The sequence below is a fragment of the Eubalaena glacialis genome, chromosome 14 (assembly GCF_028564815.1).
Source record: "Eubalaena glacialis isolate mEubGla1 chromosome 14, mEubGla1.1.hap2.+ XY, whole genome shotgun sequence".
NCBI classification, from domain to species: domain Eukaryota; kingdom Metazoa; phylum Chordata; class Mammalia; order Artiodactyla; family Balaenidae; genus Eubalaena; species Eubalaena glacialis.
The window spans coordinates 64,253,496-64,279,476 of record NC_083729.1 but is presented as its reverse complement, the minus strand read 5'-3'; the positions used below and the strand labels follow the sequence as shown (position 1 = coordinate 64,279,476).

Below are 25,981 nucleotides of genomic sequence, written 5' to 3'. Positions count from 1 at the left end.
TCCCACCCAAAGCCTGTATCTTTTAGCCAGCTGGAACTATAAGACGAACATACGTTTTCTAGTTTCTGATAGATTTATGTCATAATTTGTACACTGTCATGTCTATAGATATTTGTATCATTTGTACTTTTTGGTCATTACATGCCTATAGGATATTTTTCATAAATTGCAAAAGAATATTTTATGATTTAGCACCAAATTGAATGTGCCTAATTGTAAGTTTGTAAACTATGTTGTGCTAACTTGTATCTTTTCTTTATCCAAATAGTAATTTACTAATGTTGTCCCATTTTTAATTATGTGGAAGTTTTCAGAATTGTAAATACATGCTTGTGGATTTAAACTTGGTTAGACTCTGACTGTCCCAGATATGTTAAAGCTAGTGATCTTTTTACTCATTCATTCATTCATTCATTCATTCAATAATTCTGACCTTCCTGACTCAGTTTACCCAGCTCAAATGGTTGTGAAGATGACTAACAGTGTATGTAAGATACTTTCAGAAATTAGAAACTAAAAAGTAAAACTAACAAAAAACATTTGTTAGTATAAATAACAATGGAATTTAGTATGCTCTTATACCCTCAGACCTACTGTAGAACATGCTGTTCTTTGCTGTTCCACTTGTGGCAGGATTCATAGTTTTTTTAACAGGTACAGATCCCTATGCCTGATCCTGGGAGGAAATGTTATACTTGAGCTCCACTCTTATCTCTCTCAGGCATTTTTTGGTATTGTCTAAAATGTAAATACATACTGTCAACCTCCAGCATGATACCAGGCACATGATAGAAACCCAATAAATGTTTCACTGTGAGTGGAGTATAAGTTGATAGAATATTTTTGAAGGTTGATTAGGCAGATTAGACTGATTGAAAATCTTTCACTATTTTAAGTTTGCATTTCTTTCATTCCAGAAATTCTATGTCTAGAAATTAATATATAGCTATATACGTGTATAAAGATGTTCACATTGCAGCCTATCTGTAACAGAGGACAAAAACAAAAAACAAACAAAAAACCCCCAAACTGAAAACAAGTAAAAGTGCATCAATATTGGACTGGTCATGTAAATTATGTAATGTTATGCAGCTATTAAAGAGAATAGAATGGATGTATGCAAAAATTGACTGGGAAAATCACTATCCAAGACAGATTGTAGACTATGTATATGGTATGCTGCTCTTATATAAAATACAGGATATGCACTACGTACAAATACTTCCATACAAGATACAACAAGTGTGAATGTAAGCACTTGGGAAATATCTGAAAGAACCGCACAAGAAACTGGGAGAGTGGGACAACTTTCCATGTCCCGTATTATTGGAATTCTGAAGGTTACACCCACGAACTAATGGACCTCTGCTACCACCCTCCGGCTAAGGAGGGAATTGCAGCCATCAGAGTCCTCTTGACTAATCAAGCGTCTGAGTCGGCCGTCGTGATGACGTCATGTGGACGGGCGGTGGCGCATGCGCAGTAGAAGGAGGGCCGCGAGCTGCGTGGGCTTGTGTCTAGGCGCCTGTGGTTCGGGGCCTTGTGCTGGCACCGGGGGCGCCGTGTTGGCGACTTTGGCACTCTTGGCGTTGGGTGGGCGGCATCTTGGGGGTCACATGAGCCAGTGGCATCATGCCCACGGGCGCTGGGGTCAGGGTCGCGGCTTTTCTGGACGTTCGTCGGCCAAGAGGAAGGGCGGAAACCACATCCCGGAAAGGTAATAGGCCTTGGCCCCTGGGAGTTGCCGGTGGAGCTCAGAGCCCCTGGGCCTGGGCTTCGTCTCTTGTGCTGTCTCCTGTCAGTGTTCCCCCGCGCGCTGGCCCGTCCGCGCTGTGCTAGGGGGTATTGGTCGTCTCGTGGCTCAGTTCACAGTAGCTGAAAGGGACAGTGTGTGATGTTCTGATTTCTCCCCATCGTTTTAAAAGGGAGGCTCTGGCCATTGCTCCTCGGGTAAAATGCAGAGGGACTGCTTTTTAAGATGGGACTGTCAGTGTTGGGGACACTCCTTAATTACCAAAATGGAATCCCCTTCAGTTCCTCAAGCTGTGTTGTTTTGACACAGAAAATGTGAGTAATAGGAACTGGAACTAAGTTGGAGTGAAAAAACGCACCGGTCCCGCCGAATTTTGCATCGAAACAGTTGATTTTGTTGTCTCTAGGAATTCTAAAGGGCGTACTGTTGCTTCCTAACCGGTGTCTTTTGAGAGATCTATCTCTGTACGTTCAAATGATTAATTTTGAGACTTTGCTTATGTGCAGTAAACGCTTTAATTCCCTAAGACCTTCCTTTCCTCCATCTCATACCCCATTAAGGCCGCTTCAGTTTATCTCCTGAATTTCTTTGGAATCTGTCAACTCTTCCTCAACATCCTAATACTGAACTTGCCTGTCTGTTGCGATTAGGTCCTAACTAGTGTCCATATATCTTGTTTCCTTCCAATCCATTCTTCACACAAGAAACCTTCAAAGCAAGTTGGAACATTGCTCATAAACATCGCTCACAAACATTGTTTTGAGAATAGAAAACACACTGTTGGCCTTTAAGACTCTGCGTGGTCTAGAATCCTCTCTGCTTCTCTAGCCCCATCTTGTGCCACTTTTGCCCTCACTTTCTATGCTTTGGATACACTGAATTAACCTTAGTTCTCACTCATGTCACAGAAGTCAGTTCAGATATTATTTTTCACTGTGATTCCTAGCATTAAGGAATCTTATGACCAGGTTTTGTATGAGGACTAAAACTAAACTGGGAAGTGGAAGAATTGAGTTTAAACTGTTTCAGTCAATACGCGTGTATTAGTGATACCTAAGTAGTCACACCAGGCTAGGTTTCATCAGGGATACAGAAGTTCTGGCCATCTCTGGTTTTGGATGTCCCTTATTTGTTGAGACCTTTGCATTGTTTGGTTGCCTTTTATCTGTTTTCAAGATGGGAAAACAGGAACAAGGGAAGTATGGGTTATATTACTAGGTGGGGTTGAACAAGTGGAGCAGCAAACTGCAAAGCAGAAAGAAGAGGGACCTACTATAGAGGGATATGGTTTCCGTTTTCAAGGCGCCTGCATCCTGTGCAGGGAGACAGCCTAACATAAAATGTGCCTAACAAAAAATGTATTAATAGGTGGAAAGACTATCTCCCAGTTGGACAGCGGATGCCTGGGACTCGTTTCATTGCTTTCAAAGTTCCTCTAAAAAAGGTAAGCAAAAGTTAATACTGTATTCTTCCAGAAATCTGAATTCACCATATAGAACCCTGGCTCTCAACCCTGTCGTACTCCATTTTCCCTTTTTATAGCAAATACTTTTTAATACCTCCTTTACTATCCAGAAATGGAATTCACAGATAAATACAACCTACTTTTGTACTTAATTTAAAAAAAAAAACAATGTAATGCTCTAACTATAAATAAAGAATAAAGTAATTTAAAAGAAAGTAATATGTGTCTCAATATGTAAATGTGTGGGGATGACTATACTAGAAATAAAGAAATAGTCAGTTACTTGTACCATGAATGCAATAAACTACGGACTTTGATTGATAAGGATGTGTCAGTGTTGGTTCATGAATTCTCACAAATGAAGCACACTGGTATGGCATGTTGATAGTGGGGAAGGCTGTGTGGGATGAAGGAGAGAGGGTATAAGTGGGAACTGTGTACTTTTTGCTCAGTTTTGCTGTAAATCTAAAACTGCTCTAAAACTAGTCTACTAATTTAAAAAAAGAGTGTGTTGCTGGCACTTGAATAACCAAACAGATCAATGGAACAGAGTACATAAATAAGCCAAATACATAAAAGAATATTTAGCAGTGAAAGCCATCCTTCATATATGTAGATATTCAAGAAGTATTTATTTATGTGTCTATTTACAGGCACTCTGCTTGGAGCTGGCAATACAGTGGTAGGCAAAATTGATGTGGTCCCTGCCTTCTGGGAGTTTACAGTCTGGTTAGGAGACCAACATGAAATAAACAAACATAGAAATAAATATATAGAAGTGAGCTTGTTTTCTTCCATCTAATCTCTCTGGAAGAAAGGATTGGAATATCGCTTGTAAATTCCAGAAGAGGAAACTTTCCTTTGACTCTCATATGTTAGCATCACAGGGTTTGAATAAATGGATAATATAAAAAAGGATTTTAAACACGTGTTCTTTCTCATTTTATTCTTTCTGACAGAGTTTTGAAAAGAATCTTGCTCCAGAAGAATGTTTTTCCCCCTTGGATCTTTTTAACAAAATCCAAGAACAGAATGAAGAACTTGGGCTGATTATTGACTTAACATATACTCGCCGCTATTATAAGCTAGAGGTAAATGGAACCCGTAATTGAAAATGCCCTTCTTTCTGCTACTGTAATAATTTATAGTAATTCAGTAGTTATCATCTTATGCTAAGGTGAATCCTGGCCTTCTTTCATGGGTTCAAAAAGGGAAGCTAGTGGTTTCCTTAAATACATATTTCTAATTGCTGTTTCAAAATGAGATTAAAGATATGAATTGAACTATAGTATTTGGCAGTAGGCTCTAGATATGCTTAAGAAATTCATTTTAAGCAGTTGCCTGAGCATGTTTAAGCATCACAGTAAAAGACAATTGTTCTCTAAGTTTTATGCTTTCTTATACCTTCTGATATGATACAGAAACCCATATCCTTCTTCTGACCTGTTCCATGGCCTTGGGAGACAGTAACACCTAATGTTTGTTAATATTTGTATAGCAGTTTGCCATTTAGAAAGTTCTTTCATATCCATTGACTTAATCTTCACAACAGTCCTTTGCTGTTGAAGTGGAAGTAGTACTGATCTCTCCTACTGAGTGTTTACTCTGCATTAAGCTCAGAGGATAGACAACTACAATTACTAATTTTACAGACGATGAAACTGACTCTCGGAAAAGGAATAATTGAAATTTCAACTCAGTTATTCCTCTTTTTTTTTTATTGTGGTAAAATATACATAAATAATATTTATTTTAACCATTTATAAATATGCAGTTCAGTGGCATTAAATACAGTCACAGTGTTGTGTAACCATCACCACTGTGTATAACCAAAACTTTTTCATCATCCTCAACAGAAACTCTGTAACCATCAAACAGTAACAACCCCATTTTCCCTCCCACCAGCCCTTAGTAACCTCTATTCTATTTTCTGTCTCTGAATTTGCCTATTCTAGGTACCTCGTGTAAGTGGAATCTATAATATTTGTCCTTCTATGTCTGGCTTATTTCACTAAACATAGTGTTTTCAAGGTTCATCCATGTTATAGCATGTAACAAAATGCCATTCCTTTTTTGGCTTAATAAATCCCACTGTGTGTATATACCATATTTTGTTATTCATTGGTTGATTGACACTTGGGTTGTTTCCACCTTGTAGCTATTGTGAATCATGCTGCTATGATCATTGGTGTACAAATATTTGTTCAAATCCCTGCTTTCAGTTCTTTTAGATGTGCAGTGTAGGTAGTAGCAGAGTTGTTGGATCATATGGTAGCTCTACGTTTAACCTTTGAGAAACTGCCAAACTGTTTTCTACAGTGTCGTCTTGTTTTTAAAGAATTATCACAAATTTTAAACATATACAAAAGTATACAAAATACTATGAGTGTTCCTTGTATACCCATGAACTCATCAAGCTTTAATATTTACCAACTGATGGCTGTCATGTTTTATCTATACCCACACCTGTTTCACCCTATTCCATATTATCTTGAAGCAGCGCCAAAACAACATGTAATTACACCTATACATTTTTGGTATGTATATTTAAAATATAGGACTTTTATTCCTTAATATCATTTTTTAATATTAAATACCCAGTGAGTGCTCAAATTTGCAGTTGTCTCCTAAATGTCATAAAAAATTGCTTTTAAGAATTTTGAATTAGACCCAAATAAGGTCCACCCTTTGCCATTGATTGTTAGGTCTCTGAAGTCTTATTATAGGTTCTCCCTCCATGTCTCTCTCGCTTTTTTTTTCCTCCTTGAAATTTATTTTTAAAGAAACCAGGTAATTTGTCCCATCTAGATTTTGATGATTACATTCCATGTGTTTTTAACATATTCTTCAATCCTTTCATTTCCTGTAAATTGGTAGTCGATCAGAATGAAGCTTGCATGTTTTGTTTTGGCAAGACAGTTTCATAGGTGATGATGTGTTCTTCCATGGAGACATATAATTGTCTCTTTCTGTGATATTAGCACTCACTGATGATTCATACCTACATCCATTAATGCAGTTGAGGCTTCAAAAAATGGTGAATTCTGTTGTTCTTTTTTCACTTATTAGCTGGGTATATTTCTATCAGGAGAAGATTCCCGTCATCAGCTATTTGGTTGCCCAGTTGTAGAGGCATGATTCTCTTCTTTTATTTAACAGTTTTCAAAATAATGAGTTGATTCACAAATATCCTCCAGTGGTGACCAATTTTTTAAAATTTATTTATTCATATCACCGTGGACTCCGTTACAGTTATTATTCTAACTGAGGCCCTATCTTTGGCCAGTTGGAGCTTCTCAGTGACTCCTGAGTCCTTTTGACATGACATCAGTTGTTTCTAGACTTTTTCAGTGGTCAGAGCTAGGAAATATGTGTGTTTGTTTTTAATATAAAATATGTCATAGGTTCATACTGCTACTTTCCATTTAAATTCAGAACTACAGAATTTTCACTTATCCTTTTCTGTCTTCTATTGATAGTCTACTTTCTCCCACCCCAAGAATACCAGTTCTCAACAATGCCTGAAATTTGCTCTGTTTCCTAATTCGAATCCAAGTTCTTCTGACTCTATTCTACTATTTTACTTAAATCACGGCTGCTTTATGGCCCTTGAAATGTCAGATAGAACATAAATGTAGGTAGAACTGTTTATATCATTTTGAGTTACATGTGCATTCATTTACATGGATTTGCTTTTCCTTTTGCATGCCTAGTAACTGTCCATTCTGCAGTTTTAATGAAAATCAAGTGATACTGGTTAAAGCAGCTTTGGAAAAAATGGCTCTTATCAGAATGACTGACATACTAAGTTTAATGTACTCTCTTGGTTTATATTCTGCCTTCTCTAATTAATTTTTTATTATTTCCCTACAAATGAAATAATACATATTTTCATGGTTTTGCCTTATAGGACTTACCAGAAACTATTCCTTATTTAAAAATTTGTACAATTGGGCATCAGGTGCCAGATGATGACACTATTTTTAAATTCCAATGTGCTGTTAATGGGTTTTTGAAAGAAAATAAAGATAATGGTGAGTTGTTTTTCTTTTTTTTTTTTCCTTTCCCTGAAGTTTGGTATGCATTTTGAGTGGGGTTGGGGATTTTTAACATTTTTAATAGTTCTGACATTAGGCCTGTTGTGTTTGATAAGATTAAGGTGGAAATGTCAGATGGTGCTAACAGAGTATGGTGTTTTTCCTGTTTATGGTCACAAACAATTTAGTTTAGTTTGGAAAGTGATTTTTGTGAGAAACATGAACTGAACTAGCTTACTTATCTCTTTTTTAAAAAGTTGAATGGAAAATATATAAAAAAATAAAAATGTTCTTTTGTCCTATTTATTGGTTGAGGGGTGGAAGAAAAGGTGAAGACTCTCAGGTTCTTAGCGTATATAAAAGAGAAAACAAAAAGCAAAGGTTCGGAGTGAGACAGATCCCTAGAAGCTAAACAAAACAGAGTAGACCAGAAGAGTGGCTTCCTCATCATATGTGTTTAAGATATTTTTGCCGCTTTTGTACTTTGGGTGCAAGTGAGGAAGAACACTACCACCTCTCTTCTTATCTTCAGACAGGAAGAACTTGAAAGGCTGGTGTTTTCTTGTTTCCACTTTCAGATCTGCTCTGTTGATAGTAGGTCTTAATAGCGTCTGAATTTTAAGGATCCACTTGCCTTTTTCTAGCATCTAACTATCAGAAGGAACATGGTATGTGCCATGTTTTAAGACTGAGGAATCTTTTGTCTTTGAAACACCACTGACCCACATGAGAAAGTGTTCGTTTTGTCCTCTTTCTAAATTTAGCCTGAGGAGTGTGCACTTTATTAAATAAATCTAACAGGCAGTAAATATTCCGTGTATCTATAAAATGATGCACATCTATACATAAAACAGGGAGTAGGGGAGAAGGAATAGAGATGGAGGTGGGAAGATAGGGGATAGGAGGTGAGAGAGAGAGGGAGAGACTGGAATTTCAAGATAAATTTTCATTCTATAACCTGGTTGCTTAATGCAGGTATTAGCTCTTATCTTAAGCCCTATTCACAGATCTTCCCTGTACTTTAGCTTTAAAACTTGAGAGGCTTGGCTTGCCTGTGATAACCAAGGTGTCTACAAAGGAGGCAAATTATCTGATTTGTGGAAACTGTAGTCACAGAAATGCTACCTCTTAAGATGTTAGGGTGCAGCTGCCGGCCTCCTCACTTCCTCCAGGCTCCTTTGTGTGTGTTCTGTCGGTTCCGCGTGGGCTAGAAGATCCTTACAAGTGCATGAGAACACGTTTGTAAACCTTGATTGTTCACATGTTATACCAAGTGTAGTCCATTGCATATGCTGACTCCTCTGTGGGTCTTCTGCATGCAGTGGGCTAACTTCACCATGCTCTCTGCCATTGCAGTCTCAGGACCTTAGTTATGATCCATTGGTGGCTTCCTCTGCTATAAGCCCCTCCCACAGATGCCAGGCTCGCTGATAATGAGGAGGAGACTATGCTATCCACTCCCTAGAATTGGTAGAGACTCAGAAAATAAATTGTTTTAGTAAACACCGAGAGGCTTATAGGTTTGTTGTTAGGGCACAGGGATACAGAGATGACTAGAAGTCTTTGTTCAGTAGCAACTTACAGTTATCTAGGAAGATAAACATGTAGTGACTATAAGTGGGTTAATTATAATAAAAGAATCAAGTGCAGCAGGAATATAGAGGAGAAATTGAGGAAGGCCTGACTGAGGAGACAGCATTTGAGCTGGGCTTGGGGGAAGAGGATTTTGCCGGAATGAGGAAAGGACAGCCCAGGTATTGGGAACAGGTACAAACGGCACAGGGCTTGAACTTGTGCTGTGGAGGGGCAGCCTCTGGTGTGACTAGAGGGTAGTGTGAAAGGGCAAAGAATTCATACATTCATTTTCAGCAAATATTTGTATAACACCTTCTAAGTTGAAGGCACTGTTCTAGGAAGTAGGAACAGAATAAAGTTCTTGCCCTTACGTACTTTACATTCTAGTGGGGGAGAGAGATAAAGAAACAAGTACATATATGGAGTGTCAAGTGGTGGTAAATGCTTTGGAGAATAACAAAACAAGATGAAGAGGTGAGGGAATGTGGTAGGTGATCAGGGAAGTCCCCTCTATTAAAATTTCGATTGAGCAGAGCCTTGGAGTGAGAAACAAGCCATTGGATATCTGGAAGAGTGGAGATGGGGAGGGAGGGTGTGTTCTGAAGCAGAAGGAATAGTAGGTGCAAAGTCCCTGAGGCACGACTGTGCTTGGCATGTTTGAGGAATAGTAAGGAGACCAGTGTGGCTGGACAGGGGAAAGTGAGTGAGGGCAGGGCAGTAGAGAATGGGATAGGGAGGCTCGCAGGGGAAAGGAGGGAGGTGGATGATGTAGGTCCTTGTAAGTCATCGTTTGAACTTCTAATTCAGTTGGAGAGACAGACTGATATTTGTTTATAAAGAGTTCTCAATGCTATGCTGAAAACTTGGGCTTTATTCTGTGCTAAGTGAAGATTTTTAAGCAACAGAGCAATCCAGCCAAGTTTATATTTTAGAGAGATAACATCTTCCATGTGGAGGATCAGTTGAAAAAGAAGAGATTGTTAGAATTGTAGGGCGGTAGTAATCCAGGTAGGAGATGACGAATGCCAGACACCACCTAGTCACAGACATACCTTTTGCAAAGATCAGCTACATGTTGTTTTTTATTTACTTTCTCATATAATTTTTTTTAAGTGCTGGACCACGAAATACTGTGGCATAGTTGGAAAACTCTGAGACTCGATTCTAGTCTTTTTTTCTGTTTGCCTGCTGTGCAGCTTGGGCTTACGTCTCAAGCCTTACTTTTTCATTGTGAAATAAGAACGGTGCTACTTAACCCGAGAACTCCACAGGCACGTAGACCCGTGGAGTGTGAGGAGCAGTGAATGAGAGAAGGAATGGAAGTGCTTTGGGACCCCAAGAGCCCTTCAGAAACCGTTTGTTCTTTTTAATATTGAGCATTAAAAGTGAAGGCATTCCATTTGTTTCACTCAAAAACAAATTCTATTCTTCTGATGGCCTGTTTTTTTTTTTTCCACTCCCTTTTTCTATAGTCAGATCAGTTCCTGATGGGCATTCTCCAGTCCACACTATTGAATCTGATTGGAGGCTATGCAAAATTTCCCAGAGACAATGAATTTTGACTTTATAGTAGTTAATTCTTTATAGTACGTTCCTGCAAAAACACTCTTTTCTTCAGAGTTTTTCCTTTTCAGGATAGTGGTAGTGTTGTGGTAACTAATAAACGCTACTCTTCAGAAAATTGTATAACTTGTTTTTAGTGTATCTACTTCACTTACTTAATTCCATATTCCCTGTTTTCTACACAGACTTCTTGGTGTCCACTGTACCCATGGTTTAAACAGGACTGGCTACCTCATGTGCAGGTGAGTTGCCAACCCCAAGAGGCAGACCATGTTTACATTGTTCTGTTTACAATAGTAATGTAAGCTAATGTAAGCTGAATGCAAAAAATGCAGTCAGAGAAGTGTATGAAGTGGAAGGCAATTTTGCCCCCTACTCAGATGTTACCACCAGTAATAATGTAGCACATATTTTTTCAGACGTAAAAAATGCAGATATAAGCATATACAATGGCCCCTTGGTATCTGCAGGGGGATTGGTTTTAGGACTCCCCATGGATACGAAAATCCTCGGATGCTCAAGTCCCGTATGTATAAATGGTGTAGTACAGTCGGGCTTCCATATCTGCAGGTTATGGAACCGTTGGATATACAGAACTGACTGTACATGTGATTTAATGGTATAGTGTTTTAGACATTCTGGTTTATAATTTAATATATGGAGGACATCTTCCTCTGACAATATTTGGAGACCTCATTCTTATTTATTTATTATTCTTTTTTTTCCTCCAAATTTGCTTTATGTAGTTGGATATAAATAAATGAACACAAACTTAAGCAAGATACATGTAACAATTTAATAGAACCTGATACTCTAATTCTTTCAGTGTTTCTCAAACTCATCATGGGGCTCGTAAGAAAAGTAATCAAAATGGATACTACTACAGTTGAATGTCAAATGTTTAAGTGCTTATGACATACTCAATTCTTGTATAATGCACTTATGAAGAACCCTTCAAGAGACTTGTGTTTTGTATGTAGCAAAAAGTGTTAAGAGTCAAATATTCAACTCAATATAAAATAATAAGAAACACTTCTGATTTGTTAGGTTGAGATTGCTTCTCCTTTTACTAATGAATGATTTTTTTAGCTGTAATATCACTGAGCTGAACAAATATGTCACCTTGGAGTACATAAGGAAAAATAAACACATGCTAAATGGGTAAAACATTACAACTACATCTTTACTAGACCATCTCTACTAACACTTCAGAAGCTTAGAGATTCAGAGTGTTCTTACGTTAATTGCAAGAAAAATAGAAAGAGAGAAATTCCTTCTTTTTTGAGATCACAGCTGTGAAGTCGTGATTATACAAATTCCTCATTTTTGTGCAAAACATGATACACATTTCTCTTAATTCTCCCTGCTTAGAATTGTCAGTCAACTAGCAGGACTTTCCTTCCAAGAAACAGAGACTGAGATGTGTTTTATATAACTTCAATAACCTCAGCACTACAATAAGAAGACATGCAGTATCCTTTTGCTGTGGTTCAAGACAACAGGGAAGGAGGTCACAGGAAAGAATAAATCAAAATTGTTACAACTGAGAAACTTTTCTCAGTTTAACCATGGTTCCACTTTCATTTTTACATAAGCATGGTGGCATAATTCAAGCTCAATAAATCAGAATTCTTAATATTTAAAATTTACCTTGACTTTTAATTCTCACCATGTTAACAACCAAAATAATTCGATGAAACTCATAAGAAAGGGTAATGTTAAACCCCACTTTACTAGAGTTAGTTTCTGGACACATTAACTCATTTTTTTTATAGAAGAGGGACAGTGAATCTCAGTTTGCTTACAAGCTAGGAGATCACTTTGAATTCTGCATTTCTTAACTGCAAACAGATATAGCACTTGTAACAGGTTATAACTGGTTTTCAACTGGTTTTCAAGCACAGAGCCAGCCCCAACAGTAATAGTACACTATTTAAAAAGACCTAAGGCAATGAATTCCGTTTCCAGTGGAAAGAAAGAATCGTATGGTCTTGGACAAACAATTCTGATGGTTTACTTAACAGTCACTTAGTAGTTCTTCCTTGCTCCTAGAACTTTATGACTTTTTTGAGGAGTGAAGCATTCAGCTTGAGTGGATAAATCCTTGTTAGGCTAAGACAATCATTATCATATTCCTCTTTGCCATGAATTGTCTTATGAATGGTCATATCAATCTGTTTTGGCAAATGAGTAATTAGGGGAAGGCTGTTATTGTGCTTATGAGAATGATATTTTTCTCTGAAAAAAGATAAATATGCATTAGGAAAATGACCATTTGGGCTCTTTTTCTGCTTCCTCCTTGTTTTGTGAGAATATGATATTTGGTTTTACAGCAGCCATCTTGTGACCCTGAGATGATCATATGCCAATAGTGACAAATGGTAGATTAGAAAGAACCAGCAAAGACAGAAAACAGCAACATCAATAGTAACAACAATCACAGCAAAAGAACAATGGGACCTTAACTTGTGGAGTTCCTATAAAGTAAAAAATAAGTGCTCTATGTTTATTCTAAAACAAAAAAAGAACTATGCAAACCAGCTTAAAACTCCTTTTTTTGTGCCAGTGTTATAAAATGGAGCTTTTAATAAAACCTTGACCCAAATGCCAGCAACTTCAGAAAAGAATTTGGGTAGGGGGAAGAAGAAAGTTATCTCACTTAGGAAAAACAACCACTATCTTTATCCTAATCTTTGACACACAGTTTAAACATATATAGCTGCTGTAACACTTTACACAATTCCTATGTACTGGAGGAATAACAAGATCTAAATAACAGTTATATTTTTAAACACTGGGTGAAGGCTTTACATAAAAATACCATCCTACTTTTCCCCCTAAATTTCTAAAATATCACGTGCTTTTCCCCAACATCTGCAGCCGTTCAGGAATTTTTAGGAAACTTTCATGCATGATCTTAATTCCTAATCCTTGGCTCTTTGGGCTCAACGACAAAAGATCAAAACCACCAAAAATGATGGTTCACTTGAAGTCAGGTGAGAGACACTGGCTCAGTTAGTCTCGTAGGACAAAAGCAGTGCTGCATCAACTGTCTCCATGCAGGAGGGGCACGTGAAGGATCTCATCAGCCAGTCATCTGTACAGCCCAGGTGATCTGCATACACAGCAGAAATCAAATTGGGTTCTTATAAACAAAGTGCATCATACAGATCACACACTCCCGGATCTTTTTTCTTAATATTTGTTTTATTTTATTTATTCATTTATTTGGTTGCGCCGGGTCTTAATTGCAGTCGGTGGGCTCCTTCGTTGTGGCATGCAAACTCTTAGTTGCGGCATGCATGTGGGATCTAGTTCCCTGACCAGGGAACGAACCCGGGCCCCCTGCATTGGGAGTGCGGAGTCTTTAGCCACTGCACCAGCAGGGAAGTCCCCCGGATCCTTTTTTCTGATCCATTTCTTCCAGGGTCATAAAGTCCTTCAGGCTGATGCTGTATGAGGCCTATTCTTTGAGCTATCCTAATTTGCTCCTGTCAGCTGAGGTGCTAGGCGAGTCTGGCTAGGTGTTGGATGAGAGACCAAAACTGGAACTTGATCCAGATATGGCAGCAGCAGCTCCTGATCCAGCTCCGTCCCCTTGCCAAAGCTAGCCCAGTCGGACTGAGACTTGTGAGGCAGGGAGATGTCATCCGAAGTGGGGGACTTAAGGCAGTTCCCCATCTTCCGGGGCTTGAGTGTGTGATCTGTGTGCTGTTTTGACAGTCTCCCAACTTCATTCTTTTTTTTAATTAATTAGTTTATTTATTTTTTTTTGAATTTTTAAAATTTATTTATTTTTTATACACCAGGTTATTAGTTATCTATTTTATACATATTAGTGTATATATGTCAATCCCAATCTCCCAATTCATCTCACCACCACCGACCCCCGCCCTGCCCCGCTTTCCCCCCTTGATGTACATACGTTTGTCCTCTACATCTGTGTCTCTATGTCTGCCTTGCAAACCGGTTCTTCTGTACCACTTTTCTAGATTCCACATATATGCATTAATATACAATATTTGTTTTTCTCTTTCTGACTTACTTCACTCTGTATGACAGTCTCTAGGTGCATCCACGTCTCTACAAATGACCCAAGTTCGTTCTTTTTTAATCGCTGAGTAATATTCCATTGTATATACGAACCACATCTTCTTTGTCCGTTCATCTGTCGATGGGCATTTAGGTTGCTTCCATGACCTAGCTATTGTGAATAGTGCTGCAATGAACATTGGGGTGCATATGTCTTTTTGAATTATGGTTTTCTCTGGGTATATGGCCAGTAGTGGGATTGCTGGGTCATATGATAATTCTAGTTTTAGTTTTTAAGGAACCTGCATACTGTTCTCCATAGTGGCTGTATCAGTTTACATTCCCACCAGCAGTGCAAGAGGGTTCCCTTTCCTCACACCCTTTCCAGCATTTGCTGTTTGTAGATTTTCGGATGATGCCCATTCTAAGCGGTGTGAGGTGATACCTCATTGTAGTTTTGATTTGCATTTCTTTAATAATTAGTGATGTTGAGCAGCTTTTCATGTGCCTCTTGGCCATCTGTATGTCTTCTTTGGAGAAATGTCTATTTAGGTCTTCTGCCCATTTTTTGATTGCGTTGTTTGTGTTTTTAATAGTGAGCTGCATGACCTATTTATATATTTTGGAGATTAATCCTTTGTCTGTTGATTGGTTTTTTTTTTTTTTTTTAAGGCTGCATTGTTCCTTTGCTTACTGATGAACATGTACAAGTCAGAAGTTTTTGATATTATAAAACATCAAAGTAATGAACATTCCTGTGTGAACATCTTTGAATATATATGCTTTGTCTCAGTTAACTTCACTCAGAATGGGACTTCTGCATCAAGGAGTTTATGCCCTTATGCTTTTTGTGGGTGTTGCTACACTGTACCAATGTATGGTTGTTCATGCAGGAAATACTTATTGAACATCTGTTATGTTTAAGCAGTGTGCTGGGTGCTAGCAAAAAGACTTGTGAAATTTTGTGAGTGAAGAGACTTGACCTGCCCTTTGTGAATTCTAGCAGTCCAGAGAGGGAATAGATATTCAAGAATCATACTCTGCATGTAGAATTACAACTCTGACAAGTGCCAAGGAGAGGGACATGGTACCATGAGAGCATATTTTAGGGAGGATTTGATCTCATCATGGAGATTAGAGAAGGTTTAGGGATGTTTCAGCTGATATCTGAAGGATGAGTAGGTATTAACCAGATAGGGACGTTGGGGAGAGATTTCTGAGCATAAGGAATAGCAAAAGACCCTATAAGAGGAAAGCATGTGCTGTGTTGGAGGAACTGACCAGGAAGGTGGGGCTGTTGGGGGAGCATGTCATTATAATGGAGCTGCAAGTGTGGGTAGGAGCTCGATCGTGCAGGCTTATGTTTAAGGTTTCAGACTTGAAGAGTAATAGAAAACCATTGAACTTTTTTTGTTGAAGGTGAGTGTGTGGAACATACCCAATTGCATTTTCAACCTATCGTTTTGCTACCGAGTGGAGAATACACTGCAGGGAGAAAGAGTGGAAGCGAGGAAACAAGTTAGGAGACTTGTGTAGAAATTGGGCATAATGGTGGCTTGGACCAGGGTGTGGTGGTCATTTTGGTGGAAAGATGTGGACAGATTCTAGAGGTATGTAGGCAGTATCATTGTCAGCACTGGTGGCGGGTTGAGGATGAGGGTGAGGGAGAAATAGCTGTCAGTGATGGTGATTCCTAAGTTTCTGGCTCCTATGGTTGGTTAGATAGGGTTTTTTAGATATGATGTTAATATTTGTCCTAATTTGTCTTTTGTTATTTGTTGGTTCTTGATGAATACTCTGTCATATTAAGTCTCCAGTTTTTAGTGTACAAAGCATTTTGACCGAAACTGACCGTTGTATGTTATCAGATAACTTTTTAACATCTGCCAGTTTGGTCCTATATTTTATTCTCTTTCATTTATTAATTAAATTGTTGTATTAATGTAAATAACTATATTAATAGATTTTCTAAAGTTGCGTTATCCTTGCATCCTTGGTCCTTGGAATAAAGCCTTTTTTTTTTTTTTTTTTTTTTTTTTGGCTGTGTTGGGTCTTTGTTTCTGTGCGAGCGCTTTCCCTAGTTGCGGCAAGTGGGGGCCACTGTTCATCGCGGTGGGCGGGCCTCTCACTGTCGCGGCCTCTCTTGTTGCAGAGCACAGGCTCCAGACGCGCAGGCTCAGTAGTTGTGGCTCTCGGACCCAGTCGCTCCGGGGCACGTGCGATCTTCCCAGACCAGAGCTCGAATCCGTGTCCCATGCATTGGCAGGCAGATTCTCAGCACTGTGCCACCAGGGAAACTCCGGAATAAAGCCTTTGTGTAGTCATGGTGTATATCATTCTTTAATAATTATTGATTAGATATGCTGATATTTTCTTAGGATTTTTCTATCTATATTTGTAAAGCACAATTCGACCTTTTTTTGCAAAAACTTGATTTTCTTTCCTTTTTATTTACAAATGACTCGAATTTTGTTGTTTTGTAGATATTTGATTGATGTAGAAGGCATGTGGCCAGATGATGCAATTGAATGTAAGTATAAGGGTTGTCACTACTTTTCCCTTGTTATAAAATTTGAAGGTAGAAATGTAAGGGAATTTCTCAAATTTTGGAAAAATAGAAAAGTTTGTAATTCATTTGTTCTGACATAAGATAACCTTTTACCAAAAGTTTATAAAGGGATGTATCTGGAAATAGCAAGGTATAATAGCCTGAATAATTAGTCAGTGGATTTCAGCATTTTTTTTCTTTTTTAAATTTATTTAATTAATTAATTTACTTTTGATATTATATCCACTGCACCACCAAGGAAGTCCCTTTTTCTTCCTTCCTTCCTTCCTCCCTTCCTTCCTTCCTTCCTTCCTTCCTTTAAAGCTCCAAGTCATTTAAAATACATGACTTCTTACTAAAAATCTCCAGTTCATGTAATCAAGGGGTTTATAACTTCTCCTTTAAAAGTTATATTCCTGGGACTTCCCTGGTCGTCCAGTGGTTAAGACTCTGCACTTCCAATGCAGCAGGCCTGGGTTCAGTCCCTAGTTGGGGAGCTAAGATCCCACGTGCTACGCAGCCAAAGAAATTTTTTTTAAAAGTTATATTCCTGTATTATTGAATTTAGTGGTTTAGATTTTGTTTTAATGTTTAGAAGATTTCAATTTCTTTACCAGGAACAAACAAAACATAATGTAAAACTAGTTTTCCAGAAACTATTTCCATCATTCTCTTCTTCCCTTTCTCCTGCAGACTGGTGTTTTATCTTTACAAGTTCTCCGTCATTCCATAAGAAAGCTGCTCGTCTTCTGGTTTCATAAGAGATGGTGAACAGTGGTAAAATATCCAGTTGACCAAAATTTCTAGAGTACACTTCAGGGAGCGAATGATGGGGTGGAATGTTGGGGCAGAGTGAGAGATACAGATTCTGGTGAGACTGAGAGTCATGCACAAAAATTACTGGGCTGTGGTGAAGGGAGAACAAAACTAAATCAGGTTCCTGCTGGTGGACAGGAAGCCAAAATGAAGAAAAATGGTGCGTAGCTGGGCAGTGTAATTAGGCCCCTAAGTGCTGTGTCTTCTGATAGTAATTATGAACAGAAACCAAATAATAGTTACTAATAACATGGAGGTGACCAATCCTTGAGAGCTGAGGCAGAGAGAAGGAAAGATGGCATTATACCTTGTCTCTGGTTCCTTGAGTTTCCCAGGCTGGTTTGTGACCAATCTTGGGTGAAATCATAACGAAATCATTTCTGCTAAGGTGATCAGCTTTCGTGGGGTCCTTTCTCTGCACTCTGTCCAATGATAAAGCCCACTGGTTTATGCCTCCTGGAAAACAGTTATTCCAAAGCAGTATAAGTGAAGCATTGATGAAACAGCCATGAAGAACATGTTTCCACATGGCCTCGCACCACCTTTTCAAAGTGCTGTAAAACTTTTTTCATCCAAAAATCAGTAACAGAAAAGGATTGGGATCAAATCCCGTACAGAGTTAGTGTAAGGAAAAGAGAATAAGGAGCAGAATAGCATCTCTTGAGACAATAAAATCAAGTTGGAAAAGACAGGTCCACAAAAGAGATCAAAACTGTAACCTATTATTTCAAAGTGGGCTAAAAGATGTTAGGAAAAACAATGCAAAAGATGAAAGAACATGGATCGAGGAGGGAATGGGAAGTTATTGTTTAGTGGCTATAGAGTCTCTGTTTGGGATGGTGAAAAAGTTCTGGAAATGGTAAATGCTGATAAATGCCACCTATGGGTGTTTGGTTTTAGTTGATCTTCTTCCATGAAAGGGTTTGGAGAGATTCAGAAACTATGCTGCTGCCTCCATCTTTCTGATGTCCTGCTCAATCTTTTGACATAATTATTTTGAATTTGCACAGTGGTGATGGTTGCACAGCATTGTGAATGTCTTTAATGTCACTGAATTGTATACTTGAAAATGGTTGAAATAATAACTTTTGTTTTATGTATATTTTACCATAATAAAAAACAGATGAAAGAACAGCATAAACCAGAATTAGGTAAGATGATAGAACTCAAGACAGAATTCAAAATAAAAGAAAAAAATTTCAGAAATGAGGACTAAACTTAAAATAATACAAGAGTGGGGACTTCCCTGGTTGTCCAGTGGTTAAGAATCCGCCTTGCAATGCAGGGGATGCAGGTTCGGTCCCTGGTTGGGGAACTGAGATCCCACATGCTGCAGGGCAACTAAGCCCGCACGCCGCAACTATTGAACCCACGTGCTCTGGAGGCCACGCGCCACAACTGGAGAGCCCACGAGCCGCAAGGAAGAGCCCACGCACTGCAACAAAGAGCCCACGTGCTGCAACTAATACCTGACACCTCCAAAAATAAATAAATTAATTAAATAAATTAAATAAAATAATATGAGTGAATGAACATAATGGATAATGCCTTAAGAGAAACAAACAAGAAGAGGAAAAATTTTTTTTAAATCAAAAAGAAGATAAAAAGAATTTTAGAGGAATGGCAAACATAAAAGATAGGCAAAAAAGAGTCAGGACAGCTCTGAAAAGAGAAATATAAATACGTATAAGGGGCTTTCCTGGTGGTGCAGTGGTTAAGAATCCTCCTGCCAATGCAGGGGATATGGGTTCGATCCCTGGCCCAGGAAGATCCCACATGCCGTGGAGAAGCTAAGCCCGTGAGACACAACTGCTGAGCCTGTGTGCCACAACTACTGAAGCCCACGCGCCTAGAGCCTGTGCTCGGCAACACGAGCCACCGCAATGAGAAGCCCACTTGCCGCAACTAGAGAAAGCCTGCGCACAGCAACAAAGACCCAAAGCAGCCAAAAATAAATAAATAAATACATTAAAAAATATATATATATACGTATAAGAATCTGTTATACCATAAAAGTGACATTTCAAATCAGTGGGACAGATTAGTCAATAAATTGTGATACATAAATGTTGGGGTATAAATATTTCTCTGGAAGGATCCACAGCACGGCCAAAGCAGATGTCTCTGAGGAGGGAAATGTGTGGCTGGGGAACGTGGGGAAAAGGGTCACTTTTCATTGAATACCCTTGTGTACCTTTTCTAGTGGTCTGTCATGTGAATCTATCACCTCTGAAGTTTGCCTGAGTTCAAACCCCAGTTCCCCCAATTGCTAGCTCTTAATCTTGGGCAAACTCTTCACACTCTCCAAGCCTCTTTATCTGTGAAATAAGGTCAGTAACTTAGCCTGGTGCTGCTTGGCACAGAATAAACTCTCAAAAAATGGACATTATTAGTGAAAAAAACCCAAATGCCCATCAGTGGATGAATGGATTTTTTAAATGTGGTGTATATGTGAAATATTATACAGCCATAAAAAGGAATGAAGTACTAACACATGCTACGACATGGACGAACTTGAAAACATTATGCTAAGTGAAAGAAGCCAGACACAGTGGTCACATTGGTATTATTTCATGAAATGTCCAGAAGAGGCAAAACCATAGCGACAGAAAGCAAATTAATGGTTGCCGGGACTGAAGGAAGAGGGGATGAAGAGTGCCTGCTGATGCTTAAGGGGGCTTCTTTTTGGGGTGATGAAAACGTGATGGGTTAGATGACGGTGATGGTTGCATAGGCTTGTGGATGTACTAAATGACACTGAATTTGCAGTTTCAGAAGGTGAATTTTATGGCATGTGAATGACATCTCAAAAAAATAATTTTGAAAATGAAAATTGCCAATTTTCCCATAGTCACTATCCACTGTCTCCATCTCTCCCTTCTCCCCACTGCATTCCTTTTCACGCCCACCCCTGCCGCTCTCTCCCATCGTCACTCCCTCGAGCTGCCCCACGAGGCCTCCCAGGGAGCCTCTGAACCCCTGGGCGCCTGTGTCCTGTGGCTGTTGGAGCTGTTGCCCAGTGCGCGTGCCCCCACCACTCTCACCCGTGAGAGTGGACGCTTCCGTCGGATTTTTTCTCGTGCGTTTCAGTTGATGGTGATGTTTACAAAAGGCGGCACGTGCCCTGCTCAATGGAGGAAGCCCCTCAAGTTAATATTTAGGCCCCTCCAGAAGTTTGATCTCATCCACCAGTAACCTCAGGATGCTGTGCTCTGAAAGCCAGGTTGGCCGCCTACGGGCATCTGCAAATACAGAGGACTTCAGAGGCATTTGGGCCTCAAATTGAGTCCTTGTACCTCCACATGGGATGTGACCTCAGCCCTTTGCTGCACCTCTGTAAGTGAAGTGGCACAGGAATACTGGCCTTGCCTGTCGTTGCCCAGGTTAACTGAATAGTGCATTGGCTCCCCTCGTGCTTAGGTGTTGAGTACATGGTGATTTACATACCAGGCCCTATTCGTGGGCCTCCTGATGTAGCAGTTCCCTTGGCTCTGCCCCTGTCGTCAGCTGCCCCTAGGATAACTCTGAGCCCTAGCCACTTCTCTGGTAGATTTCCCTATTCCCCCACTATAATCCCACCTGAATAAGGCAACTCAGACCTTTCAGAGATGTGTCCTGAACCTCTTGTTTTCTGAAATACCTATCTGGTGGTTGTGAGACTTAAGGCCAACCTCCCCAAGAGACTTTTACTATTTCTCCTAGTAAACCTAGACTCATCTTCTGTCATCTTCGGCTCTGCTCAAATTGTGTTCTTTCAACCCAGACCTCTGACCCTGCTTTTTACTTCTGCCATTTCATCCTCACTCCTGCTTCCTTTCATAAATCCATAAATCTCTTTTGGCCTTCCTAGCCCTGGGCCAAGTTCCTTCCTCTTTCCTCAGTTTTTACCCCTTTCCTTCATTCTCCCATCCAACTTTCAGTCCTTCCTTTCTCATGCAGGCTTTGATTCCAACCCCATCAAAAAAAAAAAACGCGCCACAGTTAGCATCTCAAAATTCGAAAGGTTGATTACTCATCTCTTAATTCTATTACATTTATTTATTCAGTTCTATTGTTTTAAAATATATCAAAGTAAACAGGAATTTATATCTATCTTATCTATATATGGAAGAACAGCTGGTACCCAAGGTGGCACCAACATTCCTAGCAGCTCTTACTTTACATATATGTAGTAGTCAGCAATTTCCATTTCTTTTTCCCTCTCAATGAAAAATTGCAGTTTCCCCGAAGAGGTGTATCTGGCAGCATTCTCACGTTGTTGTTGAGCCCGCCTCTTCATGGCCTCTCGCTCTGGCCTCTGCTCTCGTTCGATGGGCTTTGACATTACTGGCTCAGGCACATTGGGTTCCCTCCATGGAATTCGTTGCTTGCTGAAGTCTTGGCGTAGAAGTTGGGTTTGGCGCTTGGGTGGGGACTGGCGCTTAGTCACAGCAGGGGAAACGGGCTCCCGCTGGAGAGAAGTGCAAGATGAAGTTTTGTAGGGTGCAGGCCTAGGAGCAGCAGACTGAGGGACACTAGGCTGGGTATGGTTGGTCCACCCCGGTTGGGTTGGGTTGGTCACAGTTGGCTGAGCTGGTTTGGCGGGACCTGGCAAAGAGGCAGGAGCTGGCTGGGATGAATTGACTGCAGCAGGTTGAGCTGAGTTAGTAGAAGCAGGCTGGGCACGGTAAGCCACAGCAGGCCGATGTGAGGCCAGAGACTGTGGCCTCCGAGGAGCGGGTCGAGCTTGAGGCTTGTCCCAGGCAGAAAAAGGCAGAGGTATCAACCTGACCTTTGCAGGAGGAGGCAGCTCATACCGGGATGGAGATGGACACTCTGTTTCAGCACTGCTGTCTGGTTTCTGGGCTTCGACTTGAGTTTTCTCAGGACTCTTACCCTCACGTGGGGTATGCCGCCGTGGCTGGATAGCTGGGGGTGGCTGGGGGTCTTTCGGGTTGCTTGAATTTCTCAAGACCCGACAGGAAGAGAGCCCAGTTCTCGTATCATTCTTCTTCCCGAGTGCATGAAGAACCTTCACAGACTCCAGCATGCGCACGCCAAGGGAGGTTCGAGGCTTTTTAAAGCTCTCTTGGAGAAGCTCAGTTTGGTGTTTCTTTCGCTTCGTCTCGGGAATTGTTGGCTTCTCTTCTGCCTTGACTTTGTTCCCTGACTGCTTGTTCTCTTCAGCCTTGTTTCTTCCTCTGGTCCTTTTGGTCTTTTCCTGCCCATGGCTCTTAGTTTTGCTGATCTTTCTGGATGCAGCTTTCTGAGGTTTGCCTTCAGAGTGCTTGGCCGTGTTCACGGGAGCCCTGTCACTGACTGCAGCCTTGCATATAACCACTTCTCCCCCTAACAGGCACTCTGGATTCTTTGGCTGGATTTTGGCCTTGGGAGCACCACTGATAGGCTCAGAGGCTTTATGTTTGTTCTTCCTGGGTTGATCAGAGGGAACCTTTATGACACTTGGCTTTTCCTGCACCTGATTCACCTTAGTGGCTCTGGTGTCCTTAGCTTTGATCACGTTGGGACCTTGGGATGGATCAAGATCTTTCAAAGAACTAAAGAGCTGGGGAAGTGTAGTAATGTCTGCAAAACCACTGCTAGATTCAGTCCCATTTTCAAGTGTCCCTAGGTCCTCACGACTCAGGCTGTTCTTTCCCAGATCAGCATTTTCAGAACCAGGCTGCTCCTCTTAGCTGAGGGGATCGGTGTAGGCCAGCGGCTGGTGAATATCAGGGATTTCTAAAGGGAGTAGTGGAGGATCTTGGTTTTCTTTTGGGATATGTTAGGCATCCAGAATCTTTGAAAGCTTGGTGTTAATATCATCCAAGTTCTTACTCTCTATTTGTCCTGGCTTGGAGCTGGAGGCAGGGCCAGGAGACGACTGGCACTCTGGACTGGAGCTGTCACTGAAATGTCCCCAAGTTCAGGTGGTGGGTTACTCTTAAGTATCTGAATATTTCTGCTACTACAGGGCTTGGGGAGTTCTTGAGTTTGTGTCACACAAATGTCTGGCTTGGAGGTTGCAATCCCAGGGAATTTTTCATCACCAGGGAAGTCTCCATTACTACAAAGGGAATCAAGGTAAAAGTCAGTCCCTTGTAAGTGAGATGCTCCCACTAAACTCCAACACAGCAATCATGTACCGTTCAAGGTACATGATTGCTGTGTTGGTGTTTAGGGGCAAGATGGGCGAGGCATTTCTAGTAACTCTTCTTAAGGATCATGGACAGTGCCCTATGCTACGAGATAAGCGGTGACTGTTGTAATTCTTACTGGTGATCACTTCATGTCACTGATTCTTGGCTTTCTTTGTATTTCATAGGATTGTTGTAAGTCCAATCCAAAATGAGTCTTATTTTTAAAAAACTGAAATGTTTTACAAAGCCTAGCATTCTCATACAGCGTCCTTTCAATTCTCCCCACTTTCCTGAGAGGCTAAGAACACTTCACACCATGCACTAGGAGAGGGGGTAGAGCCCTTTCTGATGAAATATATAAACAAAGACAGAGGCTTAGCCTGCTTGCTCTCTGGACAGGATCTCGGACCACAAGGTCTTAAATCCTGGTATAAATTAAGGAAGTGAGGATAGTTAAACTGGCACTCTCATCACAAGAGTTCTGAAACACCTTCCAAAGAGACTATAAGCAGTAGATCAGGGAAGGGAGTGCTACAGTGTGGTAGTACAGGGGGAATGATCGGCTACAGCAGTGAAAAATGTGGTACCTATTGGTGTGCTCTCGGGGTTCTTGTACATGTAGCATAGATGACCTTTACAGTGTCCCTCCCACCTTCCCACCTGCATTAGGTGTTCTTTTTTTGTTTTAATTTGTTTATTTATTTATTTTTTGAACTTATTTATTTTATGTATTAATTTTTTTGGCTGCACTGGGTCTTCATTGCTGTGCACGGGCTTTCTCTAGTTGCGGCTAGCGGGGGCTACTCTTGGTTGCGGTGTGCGGGCTTCTCATCGCGGTGGCTTCTCTTGTTGCGGAGTATGGGCTCTAGGCGCGTGGGCTTCAGTAGTTGTGGCTCATGGGCTCTAGAATGCAGGCTCAGTAGTTGTGGCACATGGGCTTAGTCGCTGCACGGTATGTGGGATCTTCCCAGACCAGGCCTCGAACCCGTGTCCCCCGCATTGGCAGGCGGATTCTTGACCACGGCGCCACCAGGGAAGCCCTAGGTGTTCTCATGTAGAGTCTAAAAACAGAGGGCACTGAGCGAAGGTAGTGCTTATTAAAGGCTCAGGATCTAAATTCTACCTGTCTCTACACCACCTCCCAGCTGTAGATTTGACCCCATTTTTGAATGCTGACCTCATTCTTCAACTTTCTTGCTGTTTGTGGGGCTTGCACTTTGGCATTTTCTTAAAAGCTAAACATAAACTTACTGTATGACCCAGCAATTCCAGTCCTACGTATATATGCAAAAGAAATGAAAACATATGTCCACAGAAAAACTTTTACAAAAATGTTCATAGCAGCATGATTCACGTTATCCGAAAAAAAAAAAAATAAAACAATCCAAATGTCCAACAACTGGCAACTGGATAAACAAAATGTGGTAGAGCCATACAATGGAATACTAACCAGCAATAAAAAGGAGTACTGGTACACACTATAACAAGGATGAATCTTGAAAACATCATGCTAAGAAGCTAGATGCAAAGACTAGATATTATATAATTCTATTTACATGAAATGTGCAGAAAAGGAAAAAGGCAGATTGGAGGTTGTCTGGGGCTGGGAATGTGGATTGATTGCAAACAGGTATAAGGGACTTTTCTGGGTAACAAGTGTTCTAAAACTGGATTGTGGTGATGATTGCACAGCTCTGTAAATTTACTAAAAATATTTGAATTGTATACTTAAAATGGATGTATTTTATGGTATGTAAATTATACTTCTATAAAGTGTTTTAAAAATCTCTGTAAAGATATGCAAGAACAAGTCACACTGAGTAGCTCTGGAAAGGAAAGATGGGTGCCTGGGAAACGGGAGAGGGAAGACACTTTATCAAATACTCCTTTATATATTTTTAATTTTGTACCATGTATTATCAGTTTAAGAAATGAGAATAAACAAAACAAAAACTTATAAGGAAGAGTGTGGCAATAAAGGTTTAATGGCTTTGGTGAGTTCAATAGGAGTAAAACATATGTTAGGCCATAGAAATGTTCTGGCTTACAGAAAGGAAGATGATAAATCCTCTG

General features: G+C 40.2%; 2 protein-coding genes and 1 pseudogene across 2 annotated transcripts in view; 1 reads left to right on the top strand and 2 right to left on the bottom strand.

Moving 5' to 3' along the window:
- Positions 1-1,475: 1,475 nt before the first annotated feature.
- Positions 1,476-25,872, top strand: LOC133104992 (RNA/RNP complex-1-interacting phosphatase-like). The gene is made up of 7 exons (XM_061210893.1): positions 1,476-1,717; positions 3,122-3,197; positions 4,178-4,309; positions 7,129-7,252; positions 10,579-10,635; positions 16,909-16,955; positions 17,667-25,872. Exons 1-5 carry the CDS (start codon positions 1,476-1,478, stop codon positions 10,608-10,610), a joined length of 606 nt encoding a protein of 201 aa, XP_061066876.1. The 3' UTR covers positions 10,611-10,635; positions 16,909-16,955; positions 17,667-25,872.
- Positions 13,398-14,113, bottom strand: LOC133105405 (RING finger protein 11-like; annotated as a pseudogene).
- LOC133104991 (uncharacterized protein C2orf78-like) overlaps positions 21,943-25,981 on the bottom strand; it is an 82,582-nt gene continuing 78,543 nt past the window's right edge. The window contains 3 exon segments of the mRNA XM_061210892.1: positions 21,943-23,612; positions 23,615-23,776; positions 23,779-23,835. Coding sequence (XP_061066875.1) covers positions 21,943-23,612; positions 23,615-23,776; positions 23,779-23,835 — 1,889 coding nt within the window.

What these genes read in the sequence shown, in the direction of transcription:
- LOC133104992 (XM_061210893.1), top strand. Translation starts at nt 1,476, where the DNA reads ATGCGCAGTAGAAGGAGGGCCGCGAGCTGCGTGGGCTTGTGTCTAGGC. An exon ending in GGAAACCACATCCCGGAAAG is followed by an intron (nt 1,718 to 3,121) that starts GTAATAGGCCTT and finishes ATGTATTAATAG; the next exon opens with GTGGAAAGACTATCTCCCAG. An exon ending in GAAAGAAAATAAAGATAATG is followed by an intron (nt 7,253 to 10,578) that starts GTGAGTTGTTTT and finishes TTTTCTACACAG; the next exon opens with ACTTCTTGGTGTCCACTGTA.